Below are 17101 nucleotides of genomic sequence, written 5' to 3'. Positions count from 1 at the left end.
TGTTGCCTCAAGCATTCCTTTCAGTCTCCGCAAGTGGTCTTTTCCCGTGTCTGTCTCTCGCAACCCCACACATTGGAGAAAGTGCGGGGTTGGATCGGGTCCCTTAGAGTAAAGGAAAAAAGAAAACTTGCATCAATATCAAAAAGACTGAAAACGAACTGAAGTAGAAGCTAAAAGTGGTCTTTTCCATAGAGGTTTGCCTTTTAGTGATTGATTTTTAATTTATGTTTATATTTCTGTATTGGTACATGCTGCTTCTGTCCTTGACCAGGACACTCTTGCAAAAGGGATTTGTGATCTCAGTGAGGCTTTTCTGGTTAATAGTTTGTCAAAAAAATTTGAAAATTAAAAAACAAAAAAACATCAAAATATCACATTTGGATGATACAGTTCACAAGGTTAAGGATTCTAATCTGCTATTTAAAAACCAAGCTACTGGCTCTTTGTCAAGGATTGAGCAGACAGTTTCAGTCAAAAAAATGTTTTGTTCGCTTCTTTGGTTATTGTTGTTTGGCCCAGTTTTAGCTTAATGAATGAAACACTTTGGAAAATAATTACCTAGGAATAAAAATACTTGCAAAATTAGCCACAACATATTTAGGGACCCTGATGCTGTCTGGATATATTCACATGTTTTTTGTTTTTTATTTGCCTTTAAAGAGACATTAACTAGCTTCATTGTATCATATTACTTTTAGAGTAAATCCTTTCAGCATGTAAACACTCACAGCAAGGGCAGTTTGTGTTTCATTTGTTTTCCAGGATTTAGGCTTTTCTGATGCTAACTCACACCTGTAGTCCAGAGATCGCTTTTGACGCGTCATACCTTCATTAAGCTCCTTTTGGTTCTTTTTTTAAACACATACAGAAACTAAAACTCAGTACAGAGTAAATCTTGGTCTCACTGAAGAGTCCTTATGAAATAAAATCACAAACCTCAAAGAAAACTGTATCAGATCATTTTTGATGGACTTTCGCGAAATAAACATCACCTAACAAGCCAACTTCCTGATAAAGAAAGCTAACACCAGCTAGCTATGTACTTGGTAAGTCTTCCAATCTCTTTTCACTTGTTGAAACTATAACAACTGTATTTTTACTTACATATACAACATGATATCAGTTTTTCTTCAACACTGTAGATCATTGTCTGGAAGATTGTTTTACAGTTGACATTTAAAAATTTCAAAGCAGGTGTAATCACTAAGCCGTGTGTTATGTAAAGCTTTAGCTTCACATAGGAAGTAACGCTGGAATCAGTTTCAGGCTCATCGACATGTCTTTGTGATATTCAATATCATGAAACAGAGCCAGCATCAGCAATATCAACTACACACATGCTTTACCTGCTATGACAAGTGAAAATGTCAGGTCAGAAAAAAACATCTTAATTTCAGTATGTTACAGACGGTTTTAATATTTTAAATATGAAACAAATGTGTAATTGTAGAATACCAACTTCAACAGCTTTAGTATATGAGCTAATAATATTTGAGCTGTTAACACTGTCACCTTACGACTGGCCAGGTGTTCTTCTTACTGAGTTCGTAAATTGAATTCAAATGCCTTTACCTTGTTGTCTTGATCCTTTATGGCTGTCTGGTAGCTTATGCCTGAATTATATATGCACTTATTCCACCAGCTGTTAAACTGCACAATCCAAAACCTGTTACTGTCCCTTTGACTTTGGTACAACAAATTAGAGATGCTCAAGCAGGTCATATATGTATATACAGGGTTCTTTCTTTATAAAACAACAATTTTGGCATCACTTTTCATATGAATGAGCTCAGTAGTTGAACTCAGTTTAAACATTGACGTCACATTGTTAAAAAATATGTTGATAATCAGATGAGACTCAGTATCAGATGTATTCTCTTACCTGTTCACATGTTTCATTTGAAGCACCGGGTCCTTTTCTGCAGATTAAATCAGTAAAAAGATAAACCGAGAGTAAGAAGACACAGTTCATTGGGATATCATTGCAAAGGTGTAATCAGAGGACAAAAATATGTTTTTGTTTTTGTTTTGTCTCCAAACACACATTGAGTTCTCCTGAATCTTACCTGTGAGAACTTGATGCCACTGCTGCAAAAAAATGAACAAAAGAAGGCAAAATGTGTGTTAGAACCAACAACAGAATAAAACACATAAATGGACAGATTGAAAGGCATTTCTATCTCTTTTTTGTTGTAAGATTCAGATAAGAGATTATCACTGGCTTTGGCTGCAAGGGAGGTTACAATCTGTTACAGCCCTGTCATGAATTCTAATTGTAGCTTCTTTTTTTTTAACACACAATGTTTTTCTCATGATCAAGATTTTTTAAACGTATTTTCTTCCACATCAGTTAAATTTAATTTCTATTTCTTTATATATATATATATATATATATATATATATATATATATATATATATATATATATATATATATATATATATATATATATATATATATATATATATATATATATAAATATATATATATATATATATATATATATATATATATATATATATATATATATATATATATATATATATATATATATATATATATATATATATATATAAATATATATATATATATATATATATATATATATATATATATGGCCGTAGATTCACATTTACATTTCAGTAATGATGGTCTAGTATAAATAGCTTAAAAGCAGATGGTTTGTACTCTTTAAGAATCTTCAGTATGGTCCTTTTAAGGTGGATTTGCTTTTTGACTTTATCTTGTCATATATATACAACAGTGGAAAGATACAAAATGTGCTCTTACCAAAGCAGGTCCACAGAAAGTAAACCAGCAGGAACAGGTTACGTGATCTCATGATGTGACGAGTCTCATGAGACAAGAGGGTTTTATGATGAAAGTCACTGGGGAGAGAGTCGGAGAGAGCTGTGAGCCATAACATTTGAATGCCCACTTAGTTACAAAATGCTTGTTAAGTGTTTTTCTTCTTTCTTTTAGGGTTCATTCAAAGACTCAGAAGAAAAAAAAACATTGCATCAACAATCATCTTGGTCTGAGAACAACAGGTACAACCTGAGATGATCGCTGATACGTCATCATCAAAGAGACAGGACATGTTTTCCTCCACCAAAGGCACAATCTGTTAAATCTTATCAAACTGTGCGATAAATTCCTTTCACAGTATTTTTACACTGTTCTACCCCAACCAGACCAGTGTCTGTCATAGCTGTTCAAGGCATTGTTTAAGTGATTGTTCTGTGTTTGGATCTGTTGGCAGATGGGAATCAGGGAGTGTCTGACAGAGATTTTTCACTTGCTAGCGTACAGTGACCTTGAACAAAGCGTTACAAAGATTAAAAAAAACAATGGAAGCATCAGTGGAAAGAATGCTGAAACCCTGCACCTTTCAGCAAGAAACAAAAATAAAGCGCATAATCAAGAGGATAAACTGTACATACAAACTTAAATCTAACCAAAGAACAAAGATAATGCTCTCAACATAAGTCAACTTATGGGTGACTTTTACCATGTTAGTCAACGTGATCAAAATGTGTTGTTTTTAATGCATGCCTGTCTGTCAGCTTCTGTCATTGTCACATAAAACAAAAACAGACATGAACACACCTGTGCTTTGTTCACACACAAATGACATATTACAACTCCTGTGGGAAGTTTTCATCTGGTTACAATGCAACTTTAATAAAAAGTGATTCCCTTTACCCAAAAATGCAAACAACACCATGAGCAACGAGACCCATTATTTGCATGCTTTAAAATTTGAAATCATTTTACATCAACACATCAGAAACAGTTCATTTAGGGGGCTCCCATAGGAAAAGGGTTTAAACTACATTAAAACTTATATTACATTAAGCAATGTTTAGTTTCTGTGCAGATGTGTAGCTCTGTCTAGTAGTAGCCTCCTTATTGCCTCCCTACCAACTGTTAATACTTGTAAGGTAGAGTTAAACCCCGAGAAGTTCACTTGTCATTGATACAAGTGGAACCGAACTAGAACTAGACCTTTAAAGTAGATCTGTATCCAAAGAATTTTACAGGTTTTTATTAAAATTTCTAAAACTGCTGGCAGGAGGAGATTAAAGTCAATTCGAATACTGACACAGTCTTTTTTTATTTTATATATATATATATATATATATATATATATATATATATATATATATATATATATATATATATATATATATATATATATATATATATATATATATTGAAACATCTAAGTGTTACAGTTATGCAAGGTGAGATTACTTTATCAGAAAACACAACATAACATGTAAAGCTTTTTACACAGGGGGTGCCGAAGTCGTCGTAACCCAAAAGTACCCAAAACAGCTTTACAAGGAAAAGTGTATAACAGTAGAGATGTAGATACTTCCCTACAGATAAACAGAACCCACCACCAAGCAATCAACATCAAACCATGCTCCATAGAGTGTTTAGACTAACTGAGTAGACCCCACTGGCTGTGATGTAACACGGTGGTTTCATAAAGTCTCTGTGGCTTGAGGGGATGTTCGTTGTTAAAGTGTGGATGACTGGAGCTCAATTGCACAGACAGCTTGACTAGTTAGTGTTTCACACAAGTGTAAAGTGCCAGAAACCTGAGAAACATCTATAATTGGTTAAACATATGAGAGAGACATCCGTGCAGATCTCTCAGGATTTCAGAGAAATGTTTGGGGAGTCAGGCACTTGGTTAACTTTCTTAGATTGTTGCTATCTAGTCATAGTCATTTTGAAAGTTATAAAAAAAACTATCACATTACCCTTTTAAATACACTACATCTTTTAAATTGCATTGCATTAAAAGGAGTTTCGATCTCAAGAGTCAGAAAAAGGATAAATAGTTTGGAGTTATCCATGTGTCCACCCAGAGTCCACAAACTTTATCAGACACAATCAATAAAAAATCAAATTATAAGAAGTCAAAAGGAGAAGTATGCCTGTAACCAGTGGAAGAACAGGGGCAAAAAATCAAAAAGGAACAGACAGCCCTTTCTCACCACTGAAGAGAACACTGAGTTCAGCATGTTTTTGAGGGCACTTTAACAAATTTTAACAACTGGGCCACGAGGAGGGATGAAAATAAAAGTTATGATCCAAAGTGTTTGAAAAGGCATTAGATCTGTGGAGACTCAAGAGTCATGTATTAATCCTCTCTTGCTTTTTTCACAAGAGTAAATGTTTTTAGTCTATCCTTCACACGGTTATTTCACCTTTCAGAAACAACAGCATTTTCATATAACTATACAACTTGATTGTTTGTCTTTAAACCTTCTTAAAAACTGTCTGCCTGTCACAAAGCATGATAAGCTAAAATTCTCTCTCTCTCACACACACACACACACACACACACACACACACACACACACACACACACACACACACACACACACACACACACACACACACACACACACACACACACACACACACACACACACACACACACACACACAAAAACTCAAACAGATTAGTTCCCTCCACTGGTTCAGAGCTACACATTAGGACATGGATGTTTGTGTAGGAGCGTACACCTTGTTGAAGTGTTTGCTCTACTCTACACTCTTTCTACCCCTGTCAGGTGAGAAAGAAACTATACAGATACTTTGTGACAAAGCCACAATTTCAAAATCTGAAGGAGAGAGAAAATATTTGTAAGGCGGGTTGGATGACAGTAAGGCATGTCAACACACAAAAATCTATCTACATCTTTAACTCCTTCATGTTAACATATAATGAAATAACTACTGGAGCAGGTTTGTTGTATTATCAAATATGCTGATAAATCTGTGATGAACTAGATCTATGTTTTATCTATTGTAGATATGGAATTGTAATCTTAAATTCAATTTACTTCTATTCTGACTTAAGGGAAAATATCACATTGAGCAACCCATTAAAAAAGGCCATCCCTTCAAACTCTGTGGATATTTTTTGTGTCAGGTGATGTTGATTGTTTTGTTGTTTCAGAGGGCATGATTTAACTGAAAAGTAAATATTAATTAGTAAAACATATGGATTGATCTGACATTAAAGGACTCAGTTGTTGCTGTAAAAACATTTTGACAGAATATAATAAGATCCAGTAAACTAAAATCTCTAAGTATGCAAAGTAAAGCATCTTGATCAAAGACATTATAAACCAAAAAGTGGCCTGAATTGTTCAAAATGAGTAAGAAAATGCTGGTCAAATAAGAAACATGTTCTTGACAAGAATTTCTTTGCTATTCCATTTGAGTTTTCTTTTGTTGACATGACAACCATGTATGGCCTTACTTCTGGTTTCTAAATATCATGTTTTTCTGGGCTTGTCACGTGTAAGTGGAGAACAGTTAAGTCTAATGAGACATTATTTACAAGAAATTAGACAAAATCACTTGCTTTGGAGCTGCTTTTTTGTTTTCCTGATTCTTAAACCAAAGTTTAACGTGCATACACTGGAATGTACCAGTGTTACAACTCTGTAGTTTAATCCTGGGCTCCATGTACAGAGACTTCTCTCATTAAGGCAGCAACCCCAAATCCAACCTTTAGCCAATTGATAGATGTAATGCATCATAAAGCCAAAAGCAGAAAATTTTAAAAGAGAAGTGTAAAAGAAAATCTACAATACAGCACGGACTTTAAATAATACAACATTGAAAAAAAACATTTTATGTAAGGTGTTCTTCCACATTTCAGGCTGTTTGTGCTCTTAATGGGATATTCAGTGTATTCCAAGGTGAATGATCATGCTTACATAATGACTTCATTGTTTTTTCTAATTGGGAGCATAGCTCACTACATCAACTGTAGTTTAAAGCTACTCATTATGCCAAATGAGTTTCCTCAAAAGCATCTTGTCATTATCACTCTCATTGCCTCCGCCAAGGAGTTTAAGTTTTTGGGAGAGTTTGTCTGTTTGTTTGTTTGTGAACAACATGACTCAAAAAGTAACAAACAGATCTACATGAAATTTTCAGGAAATGTTAAAAATGGGATAAGGAAGAAGTGATTAAATTTTGTAGGTGATCCGGATCACCATCTGGATCCAGGATTTTTTTTAAAGGATTCTTTATCATTGTGAGATAGGGCCGTTTTCATCATATGTGTATATAACTCCACGCTACATGGTCGAATTGCTTTGCAAAACAATACAAGACAAGGTCACTATAATTTCTGACAGATGTAAAAGTACGATCCAGATCCTGGCAATATTCAGGATACTTAGATCCAGAATATGAAATATGTACTGGGTCATCATCATTTTCAACACTTTCAGGTAACAAATTATTGTACAAACCTGCAACTAACACCAAATTGTAGCAGACAGTCTGCTGAAAGAGAATATAAGTGTAAAGTAGGACTAAAGTGTTGCGTGACAATCACAATATGCTTGCCGCAGGTCTGTACTCCCTTAGTGCTTTTCTAGTTTTGCAATTTTATGAAATGAATCTACAGAATTAAAAGAAAGGCATTTTTTAGTTGATTTCACACAGGGCTGAAAACACTAACCCAGTTTAATGAAGCTGTGTTTGTAATTCCCAAAGCTCAAATCCCTGAACGGCACATTGTTGCTAGAGGTACTCTCTCACACAACAAAAACAAGCATGTTGTTGTATTTTAAGTGATTTTTTCATTTGTTGTAAATCTTATTCTGGTTTATCTATCATCTTATGTCCTAATATAATTTCATTGTGCCATTTCTGCTTCTTGTTTTCCTTTAAATACTGAAAATATCCTACAGCCAGAGTACTCCATTGCTTACAAACACAAACCATGATTTAATTAAACACAGAGATCCTGTATGTTTTACCCTTAGCTTGTAAATAAACTGGTATAATGACATAAAATCAAAGCTCATCTACTCACCAAATCAATCTGTAGTCCTTCAGGTGCTGTAAAATACCAGTCTTTAACTCTCTCTCTTATGACACCTGAGACACAGGTGCAGCAGTGAACTCCTGGAGGGTGTGCTGTCTTGTGACGAAGACACAGGTGATGAGGGCTCACTTCTCTGCACAGCAACAAAGAGGCAGGACATGGCTGGCCTTTCTGCTTTAGGCGTGTTCAGTAAATCTCTTTGTTATGTGTATGCAGTGTTTAGGTGATCACACTGTTCTTTTGTCCATTATAACCTGTTTGAAAGACGGACAGGGAAGAGAAAGAGACACAAGTTTAATGTTACACAGAAATCATGTTCAGTAAGTTACACCCCTCTGGTGTTTCTGTATACAGCAAGCTGCCAGCTCTGTCTTCTGCAATCTAGACCTTTTTCTGGAAACTAAAAGTGATTATTCATATCTCTCAAAGGTGTCATATTAGGAGCTTTATTAGTTATGACTGATTTGAAGGTTTGAACAGCTAGTAAAGGTAAGTCAAGCAAAGGTTATACCACACCCAAACTTACCACACTTGGCAGGCTACAAAAGGGCATTTCTGAAAAAAACACAAACAAAAAAGTTTCTCCAAAACGGCACCCAAAATGTAAGCAAGAGTTTTCTGGTCAGAGATTGCAAGCTTATAATAACTTATAGATAACTGTACCTTTACAGTTTGGACATGAAAGTGACAAACAGTAAAACAACATGTCAGAGGCTTATGATTGTATACGCACGCGCGCACGCACGCGCGCACACACGCGCGCGCGCACACACACACACGCGCGCGCACACACACACGCGCGCGCGCGCACACACACACACACACACACACTCACAAGCCTCTGTCATGTTGTTTTACACACACACTCTCGCACACACACACACACAATGACAAAGCATTCACTGATCAGGTTAAACTGGTTTTTCATTCATCCAAGGAAAAAGCAAAATTCACTATCAGTGATTCACTCCTTGTGACTTAATAGTTAAGTAGACTGTGAAAAGAATACATTTATCTGATGTTTATAACCTTTTCGGGATTCTTCACGACTTTTACGATTTTTATTTCAAATCAATTCAATACAAAAAGAGATATTGTATTAATGTATTATCATTTCATCATGAGCTGTATATTTTGGGAAATATGCCCTGCCAAGTCATTACATGAGGGGTTTGATATTTTTTTATTTAATTATTTATGAGAGGGGAACAAATGCATGAAACATTGTTTACAAAGTAACTGCCATACAAACAGGTGTCTATGGCAAATTTGCAAACCCTGTCCCTGGTAATCATACTTTGGATGTTGATCAACATGTCTGGCCATGTAAATCTTAGAGTTTTTAATGTACACTTAAATGATTGTGAACAAACTATCCACCAATTAAACTGAATCATTCATTATTCTTTACTTCATGTAAAAAAAATCCTTAGCTATTTTTTTTTAAATAATTATATTTATTTCAATTCATTTAATTTCATCACATTTTATTCGTATTCACTTTTTTAAAAGTATTTAATAGGATTTTCTCACATTTTACTGCTATTTTGTCTGTTAGTGTAGCACTATGAGCTGCATGTTCAAGTGTTTGAAAGGTGATAACCAAATATGAGTATGAATTTGAGCAAAGGACGGAGCATCCTTCACAATCCATAACTGAGAATAAGGATGACTCTATTAACTCTCTGGTGCATTGTGGTCCCTGCAGTGGACGTTTTTAAAAAATAAGGTTCTACAAAACACCAGTGGTTTCTGTGGTGGAAGTGTATCTGTGTATTCTTAGAAACCATGAAAAAAAGCAAAGTTAGAGTTTTTAAACACTTGATTTCTTCAGAATGTTAGAGAAAAAGCTCATCAAATAAAAAATTTGCATGGTTAAAAATGTCTGAAAATATTGTTGTTGTTTTTTTTTTTTTGCAGTGCATTACATTTTTTTAATGGAATTACCATATATATATATATAATTTTTAGAAAATATATTCATAATAATATTTTATATATATATATATATATATATATATATATATATATATATATATATATATATATATATATATATATATATGTATATATATATATATGTATATATATATATATATATATATATATATATATATATATATATATATATATATATATATATATATATATATATATATATTTTACATCAAGTTCATGCTGTTTTATACTGAACGGTGTCTACTGAAGTACACGTCTGTTACTTTCTGATCAAATCATGTATTTGAAAAAAAAAAAAAAAATAGAAAACATTATTTTGATACCTTTAGAATAAAATCACTCCAAAAATCTCGACACAGAATTCCACATTTTATGCATCAGAGGGTTAAAATGTAATGTTATTTTGATTATTTCTGCACACTTTAAAAATGTTTAACAACAACGGCGTGAGATCTTAATGACGTAATTTGTCTGGATTTGTATATTCTACAATACCCCCACGAGTTTCAACATCACGAGTGCCCTCCGCGCGCATCCACACTGTCTCCTCGGTGATTTCACGCCAACTGCTCGCACAGACTATAAAATACAAAGTGATTGTCCTTGCCTTAGTTATGGTTACAGGAGTCATCTCTCTTGTCCCAAGTGTCGTCCACAGTCCATGCCTGACACCTACTGCTTGTGCTGTTAGGGGTTTACTTTATAGGTTCTACGGTTCCTGTTATATATTCTTCCACTAGATGGCAGTATGCTGTGTGAGGGTGCTTCCTGTTCCGTTTGGACGAAGAAGAAACTAGCTCACTTGACACACGTTTGACTCAAACCAAAAATATTTAAGCTTCTTTTCCGTCGGTCTTACATTAAAATGCGGCTTTGTTGACTGTCAGATGACTTTACGAAGCCGCACTGCTGGCTGTCTGTGCGCACATACAACTGAGTAAAATGCGGTTATCATTGCCTCAGAGGTATGTTCAGTGTCTGACAGCGGTCAGAGTCAAACTTCACCTGAACGCCACCGCCAGGAGATGTTGCTCTACGGTTCATGGAGATGTGAGGGTCCGGTTTGCACCCAGTCCGACAGGTAAGGTCCTCCCATCAGTGCTCCCCTTCAGCATGCAGTGCAATCCCGGGAGTTTTTTAGACACACTGAATGCTGAATGTACTTCGATAAATAAACTCAACACTATTTTTGTATCGTTGGCAATACTATAGATAGTAGTGTAGGCTCTCAGCACCTTCATATTGAGCGCTAGATTTTTACTGTTGGCAGCAGGATATAACAGTTTTATCGTAAAATATCTGCATCTCTTACTATTTTAAACAACTAACTGTATTTAATCCATAAAGATTGCTTTTTCTTACTGTGAAAAAAATGCACACATTTAGGACTCCCTGAAATGACTTTTTCATTAAACTTTAGGATAACTCTAAAATTTTATGTTATAGTAATCAGACTTGTAAACCCAAAGGAGCATAAAAAAGGAAAACTTGTAAAAAACTCTGGTCAAAGTTGTCTTTATGTAAAGGGTTAAAGAAAAAACTGTTGTTTTGGCCTCTGATTTGAAACACTGAAATCCTTTTTGGGCCGTGTTTGAGTTTCTGTCATCAAGGCCACAAACTTATTCAACCAGAACATGAAAAATAAATGAATGCATAATCAAACCATCCTCTTTGTTTGGCTGAAAATAACTGTTTCCAAATCCGAACCAGCAGTGTTGTTAATGATTCCAAATTACACATGGTGTCTAGTTTCTGTTAGGAGAGACTGTCATGATGGCTCATCGTTATCTGATAAGTATCTACATTTCTCGTCTGATAACCTACACTCCATCTTCCACATGCCGAGGTTAACTGCCACTCATGTCGACATTTTCTCCGTCTCAATGATCCGGGGACATCACACACAGACACACACACACACACACAAAAGACATGCCTGTGTCAACTTTTGTCAACTTGTGGGAATATTTGCTCTGGGTCTTCAAGAGACAACAAAAGAAAATGTGATAAAACAGAGGCAAACAATGATAAATAGAGTTAAATGGGTGAATAAGTGTCATCTAAAAAATATTTTCTTTAGATTTTGGACTAAAACATCCTTTATAGGTAATTGGTTATTTTGTCTATCGTGTTATCAATGTGCTGCTCTGTGCCAAAGGTTTCCTGCATTTGGGGGGGCTTCGAACTGCTCTCTACAATTACATCTTTGCCAAAAAATATGGAGGTTCATTTATTCTGCGACTAGAGGACACTGATCAGAGCAGGCTGGTCCCAGGAGCTGCTGAGTCCATAGAAGACATGCTGGAGTGGGCTGGTAAGACACGCGGATGTGATCCGTACCACGAACACAGTTGAATAAGTGAATTAAATAAAGTAATAACAAATCATATCCCTCTGAAATGCTCCGTTACCTCCAGGTATACCACCAGATGAAAGTCCACGCCATGGTGGGTCATCTGGTCCATATCTGCAGTCTCAAAGACTAGATCTCTACAGAAAGACTGCCCAGCAGCTTGTGGAGAGTGAGCACGCCTACTACTGTTTCTGCAGCCCTCAGAGACTTGATCTGCTTAAGAAAGAAGCATTAAGGAGTGGACAGACACCAAGGTGGCTAGATTGCATAACTACACATACACAGTTACCCATTATTATATTCTTACACTAAGATAACACAGGGGCTCAGATTTTTTTTTCTTTGCAGTGAAATAGAAATAAATTACCTACATCAGTTACATAAACTGATGGCAGTTGAGTGCCAATTTCATGATCAGGGGTCTTTGTGGCCGTTGAACTTTCCAGAACAAGATACCACATTTAAGACTCACCGAAGCATTGCTAATACTGGTTTTACATTCAGTACATTCACAGATTTTATGTCAAGTTTAAGAGAATGGTTACTCTCTTTTTAGGTATGACAACAGGTGTCGTCACCTTAAGGCCCATCAGGTTCAGGAGAAACTGGCTCAGGGGGTTTCCCATGTGATCCGATTTCGGCTGGAAGAAGGAGTTGAGCCTTTCCAGGATATGATCTTTGGCTGGAATCACCATGAAGTGGCTCAGGTCAGAGAAGTGATGGTTTTCTACTTTGTCTTTAGTTAACTCTATATTTTTAGAGTTGTCATTTATTGAAGTGATGTTATTTTTAAACAGCCAGATACATTTTTTCTTTGTTTATCCTTTTTTTAAACCGCTCAGTTTAAAATATAACCCAAGATCTCTGGAGTAGCAAGATTGGTTTCTTTTTTTTCCTAGGTGGAGGGGGACCCTGTAGTGATAAAAGCAGATGGTTTTCCCACCTATCACCTCGCTAACATAGTAGATGATCACTACATGAGGATCAGTCATGTGCTTCGAGGGTCTGAGTGGATCATCTCCACCTCTAAACATCTCCTCATGTACAAAGCCCTCGGGTGGAAACCACCCACCTTTGGGCACCTGCCACTTTTGTTGAACAAAGATGGAAGTAAACTCTCCAAAAGGCAGGGGGATATTTTCATTGAGAGCTTCCAAAGAGATGGAGTCCTTCCTGAAGCTCTGCTGGATATCACAACCAACTGTGGATCTGGATTTAACTGTAAGTGGACCAGGACTCAGATAAGAGATAAAACAGTTGAAGGCTAACACAAGTATTTCAAGAGATGTATTTGAATTTTCATCCTTAGACAGTGAATTTGAAGGAAGACAAGGTTTATGATTACAAAACAGTGGACTATTCTTGTTTTTTTCAGCCAATAAAATAGGTCGGAGGATAGATGAACTAATCTCTGAGTTCAATCCTTCAAAGATCACGACACATTCTGCTCTGTTAGACCTGGAAAAACTGCCTGAGTTCAACAGGTGAGCAAGTACTCTTGTTTGATTTTATAATTGTAATTTATTATAGTGTTTTTAAACATAACAGTAGATTATTTATTTAGTTTATTGTTGCTTCCTTTTTCTATACATATCAGTTGCTGTTAATCCAGCATTTTTTACAAAGTGAAATGCTGTTAAAGTCAGTGATAAATCATGTTGAAAGATGGAGCAGATGTGTGGCAGTGTAGCAGACTTTTTTTTTCATATTTAATGATCCTTTGACTCTGTCAGTTATTGCCCTCACTATCGTCTCAGTTCTGCTCTGAACTCATACAGTGTGGTGTTTTAGTTGATTGCTTTATTTCTGTTCTTAAATACTCACATATCCTCACAATAAGGAGACATTACAGCTATTACACTTTTATTCACATATTCACTAAACAGGTAAGACAAACTTATTGAACCCTGAATCTTAAAATCTTATGTATTATATCTCTTGGTTTCAGAGGTAAACCTCAAACTTTCTGATTTGTGTAAAAATTTGATGATGCATTATGATGCATCACTTTGTCTGCTTTCCTCGTCCTTCTTAAAATATTTTATTTTGGTGATTAATTTATGGTAATAGAATAAACAAGCATGTTTTTTTCTCTTTTTAACCCTGAATGATATTGTTTATATTCCTATTTGTGTCAGAATTCACCTGCAGCACCGTATTGAGGATGAGGAGCAGTGCCGTTTGCTGATCAAAGATCTGCGTGAACAGATCCAACTTGCCTATTCAGCAGAGATCCAGGATGAAGACATTCTGCACGAGGATCGTATTAGGCAGGTGTTACATCTGCGTAAGGTAACAAAAGTCATACATGCATACATATACTTGACCTTTCATGTTCTATGATGTCTAAAGATGGGGAGCTTTTGCAGCTGGGGCTCACATAGTTTGATTGAGAGCAAGTGAATAAATGTTTGCACAACAACTAAATTCTCTTAACCTGCCAAATATGTCAAAGTTTCAGGTGAAACATCCATATTTGTGCCCATAGCAGTGCTGTGTATGGATACAAAATTGTGGACTAGAGTAGTATCAAGATTTTTAGACCACAAAGATATTTTAGTTTGAATGTGAAACCTATTTAATATCTGATGTTATAATGGAGTGACATTTTATAGACCTGTTAAAAAGAAATAAGTTTTGAATTTAGGTACGATTTTTGTTTTGTTTTTTAAACACAAATTAAAAAAAAAAAAGATATTGCTTCAAGACACAGATTTTTAGTGAATAGTTGGCCTTTTTTTACCTGTTGCCAACACTTTCTGTTAAGTCTCTTATTCACTGAGTCTTTGCACAGTTAAACAAATGAAGCTTTCACTCTTATTCCTGGAATGTTTAAACCTTCTTTTCCTCCCTATTGTTGACAGGGTCACATATCTTCCCTCAAAGATCTGGTCAGTCCTTCTTACTCTTACATGTGGGTGCGTCCCTCCTTCTCTAGCCAGCAGGTGGCAGCACTTACCACAGAGGCACAGCACATCGCATCATTAGTACTGAAGTATGTAGTTCAAATAACTGCAAAGTTTGCTTTCGTTTTTTAAAAGCCATTTTTCTGCAGGGTATTAAACATTTCTGTGTCCCTTTGTCAAAGGTTAATATCTGAACAAGACGAGAAGCTCTCCATGGATCGACTCAACAAAGATTTGAAGGCTCTGGCCAAACAGACAAAAACTACCAAGTATAGAGAAGTGATGAAGCTGTTACGTCTGGTTCTCAGTGGTCTGCAGGTACCCTAACACATCATGCTCACTCTGTAATGACTAATGGCAATACAGCCTCTGCAGGTTTCCGTGTTAGACAAAGGTCTTGCAGAGGAGGAGCTGAAAAAAAAACAAGACTTCATAGCTTTGTCTCTAGCTTGAGTCATTTCTCTACAAATGTCCATATTTAAGTTGCCTGACAGTCACAGCCTGCTTCCATTACTACCCTCAGCTTTTCCAAATATATAACCTACAGGATGAAAAATTGTTAAGTTGTTGTCAAGTGTTGAACACATTTTTCCATTTTTGATGATTCGACACTGAGCCATGATCCTGACAATATCAACCATGAAATATAACTTTTTAGAATATTTAATCAAATTTAAATTTATTTTTACATTTATTTTAATTAATTTCTTGAATATTTCACTTTTGTCTTGCTATTTTTCATGGATGGGAGTCCGGAGGTAATCTGTGTACTATTTTTTAAACAAGACTGCTGCATGCATGAAAGTTATATGAAATAGAATGAGCAGAAATGGAATATGGCACTAGGGACAGAATAAATTAGAAACGCAACAAAAAAACAGAGTTGAGTTAGAAAATTGGGACTCTGAATCGCTGTCACACATTTTACTCAAATTTTTTATTCACTTATTTTTTGAGACCTACCTGACAAAGTTTTGATCATCAGGTTCACTGTGATCTCTTTAGGTCATAACACCAACATTTCTTTGTGGTACTTTAAATACACCTAGTACTGGTAATGGACAGCTCATGTTAGGGTCAGTGTCTACAAATAAAGAGCCTGGCCTGGAGCTTTGATAGAAACAGGGTCAGCAATATGTGTAAAGCTCATTTTGTGCAAGGGTTTTGGCGCAAAAAAGTCACATCCATGCCCTAATCAAAGTCACTTAGTCATCAAGTTTTCCTAGATTCACATGTCTTTTCTTGGGTTTTATGTCTTAAAAGTTTTTTTTTTACCCCAACAGCTGATTCATAAAATGTCCAGGTTCATTAAGGAAGCTGGGCCTGTCTTCTATCAGTATTACAGCTTAGTTGTGGTATCATTTCCACATTTTATAAATAAAGTCACATGCATGAAACTGTCTTTTTTTACCCAAACGTTCAAAGCAAGAACCAGGAGATCCTTGCTTTACTGTTGTGGTGTACAGTGACCCATGTGCTATCGGTATGTGGTATGACTTAGCAAAACATTTAAGTCAGCATGTTTAAATATGCTGTAATGACTAAAACCTTCAGTGGCTCATTTACCACAGTAACCCTGAAGATTAGCAGGAAAGAGGAAGATGATTGTGATTGTATTTCAGAGTGCCTTCTTACTGTCTGGTTCAATTGCATGACTTCCTCTGCTCTCTGACTTGCAGCAAGGGCCAAGTGTAGCAGAGATGATGGTGTCTTTGGGGCCTGCTGAGATCAGCCATCGATTCCAGAAACTTCTTCTGCCTCTGGGGACAAATTAAGGACTTGTGTTATACATTGATGGGAGCCTGTTTGTAGAGACATTTCTGCAGTGGACATATTTAAAATGAACTGTATATACGTTGATAATGCTCAAATTAAAATTTTGTAAAAAAGAAAAAATTCTGAGTTCTTTCTTGTTTCTGTAATATATAATGGTTAATCGCTATAATGCTAATGTTATGGCACAGCTGACTCATAGAGCTAAGCATAAGATGAAACATTACCTGTAAACA

At 35.7% G+C, this 17101-nt stretch overlaps 2 protein-coding genes and 1 long non-coding RNA gene across 3 annotated transcripts in view; 2 read left to right on the top strand and 1 right to left on the bottom strand.

The window, feature by feature from the left end:
- LOC141800559 (bifunctional apoptosis regulator-like) overlaps nucleotides 1–17101 on the top strand; it is a 176466-nt gene that overhangs the window by 59238 nt on the left and 100127 nt on the right. The window lies entirely within an intron of this gene.
- Nucleotides 34–2888, bottom strand: LOC141802655 (uncharacterized). The gene is made up of 4 exons (XR_012599516.1): nucleotides 2790–2888; nucleotides 2067–2088; nucleotides 1883–1919; nucleotides 34–102 (listed from the first exon to the last, which is right to left on the bottom strand). It is a non-coding gene; the product is annotated as an uncharacterized LOC141802655 (long non-coding RNA).
- ears2 (glutamyl-tRNA synthetase 2, mitochondrial) lies at nucleotides 10583–16954 on the top strand. The gene is made up of 10 exons (XM_074684759.1): nucleotides 10583–10914; nucleotides 11992–12147; nucleotides 12251–12440; nucleotides 12743–12893; nucleotides 13086–13407; nucleotides 13562–13670; nucleotides 14325–14478; nucleotides 15051–15181; nucleotides 15275–15410; nucleotides 16772–16954. Exons 1-10 carry the CDS (start codon nucleotides 10776–10778, stop codon nucleotides 16865–16867), a joined length of 1584 nt encoding a protein of 527 aa, XP_074540860.1. The 5' UTR covers nucleotides 10583–10775; the 3' UTR covers nucleotides 16868–16954.

The sequence above is a fragment of the Halichoeres trimaculatus genome, unplaced genomic scaffold (assembly GCF_033239565.1).
Source record: "Halichoeres trimaculatus isolate MK-OKI-2021-1 unplaced genomic scaffold, fHalTri1.1 fHalTri1_scaffold_2, whole genome shotgun sequence".
Classification (NCBI taxonomy): domain Eukaryota; kingdom Metazoa; phylum Chordata; class Actinopteri; order Labriformes; family Labridae; genus Halichoeres; species Halichoeres trimaculatus.
The sequence above is the reverse complement of the archived record's forward strand: the minus strand, read 5'-3'. Positions and strand labels throughout refer to the sequence as shown.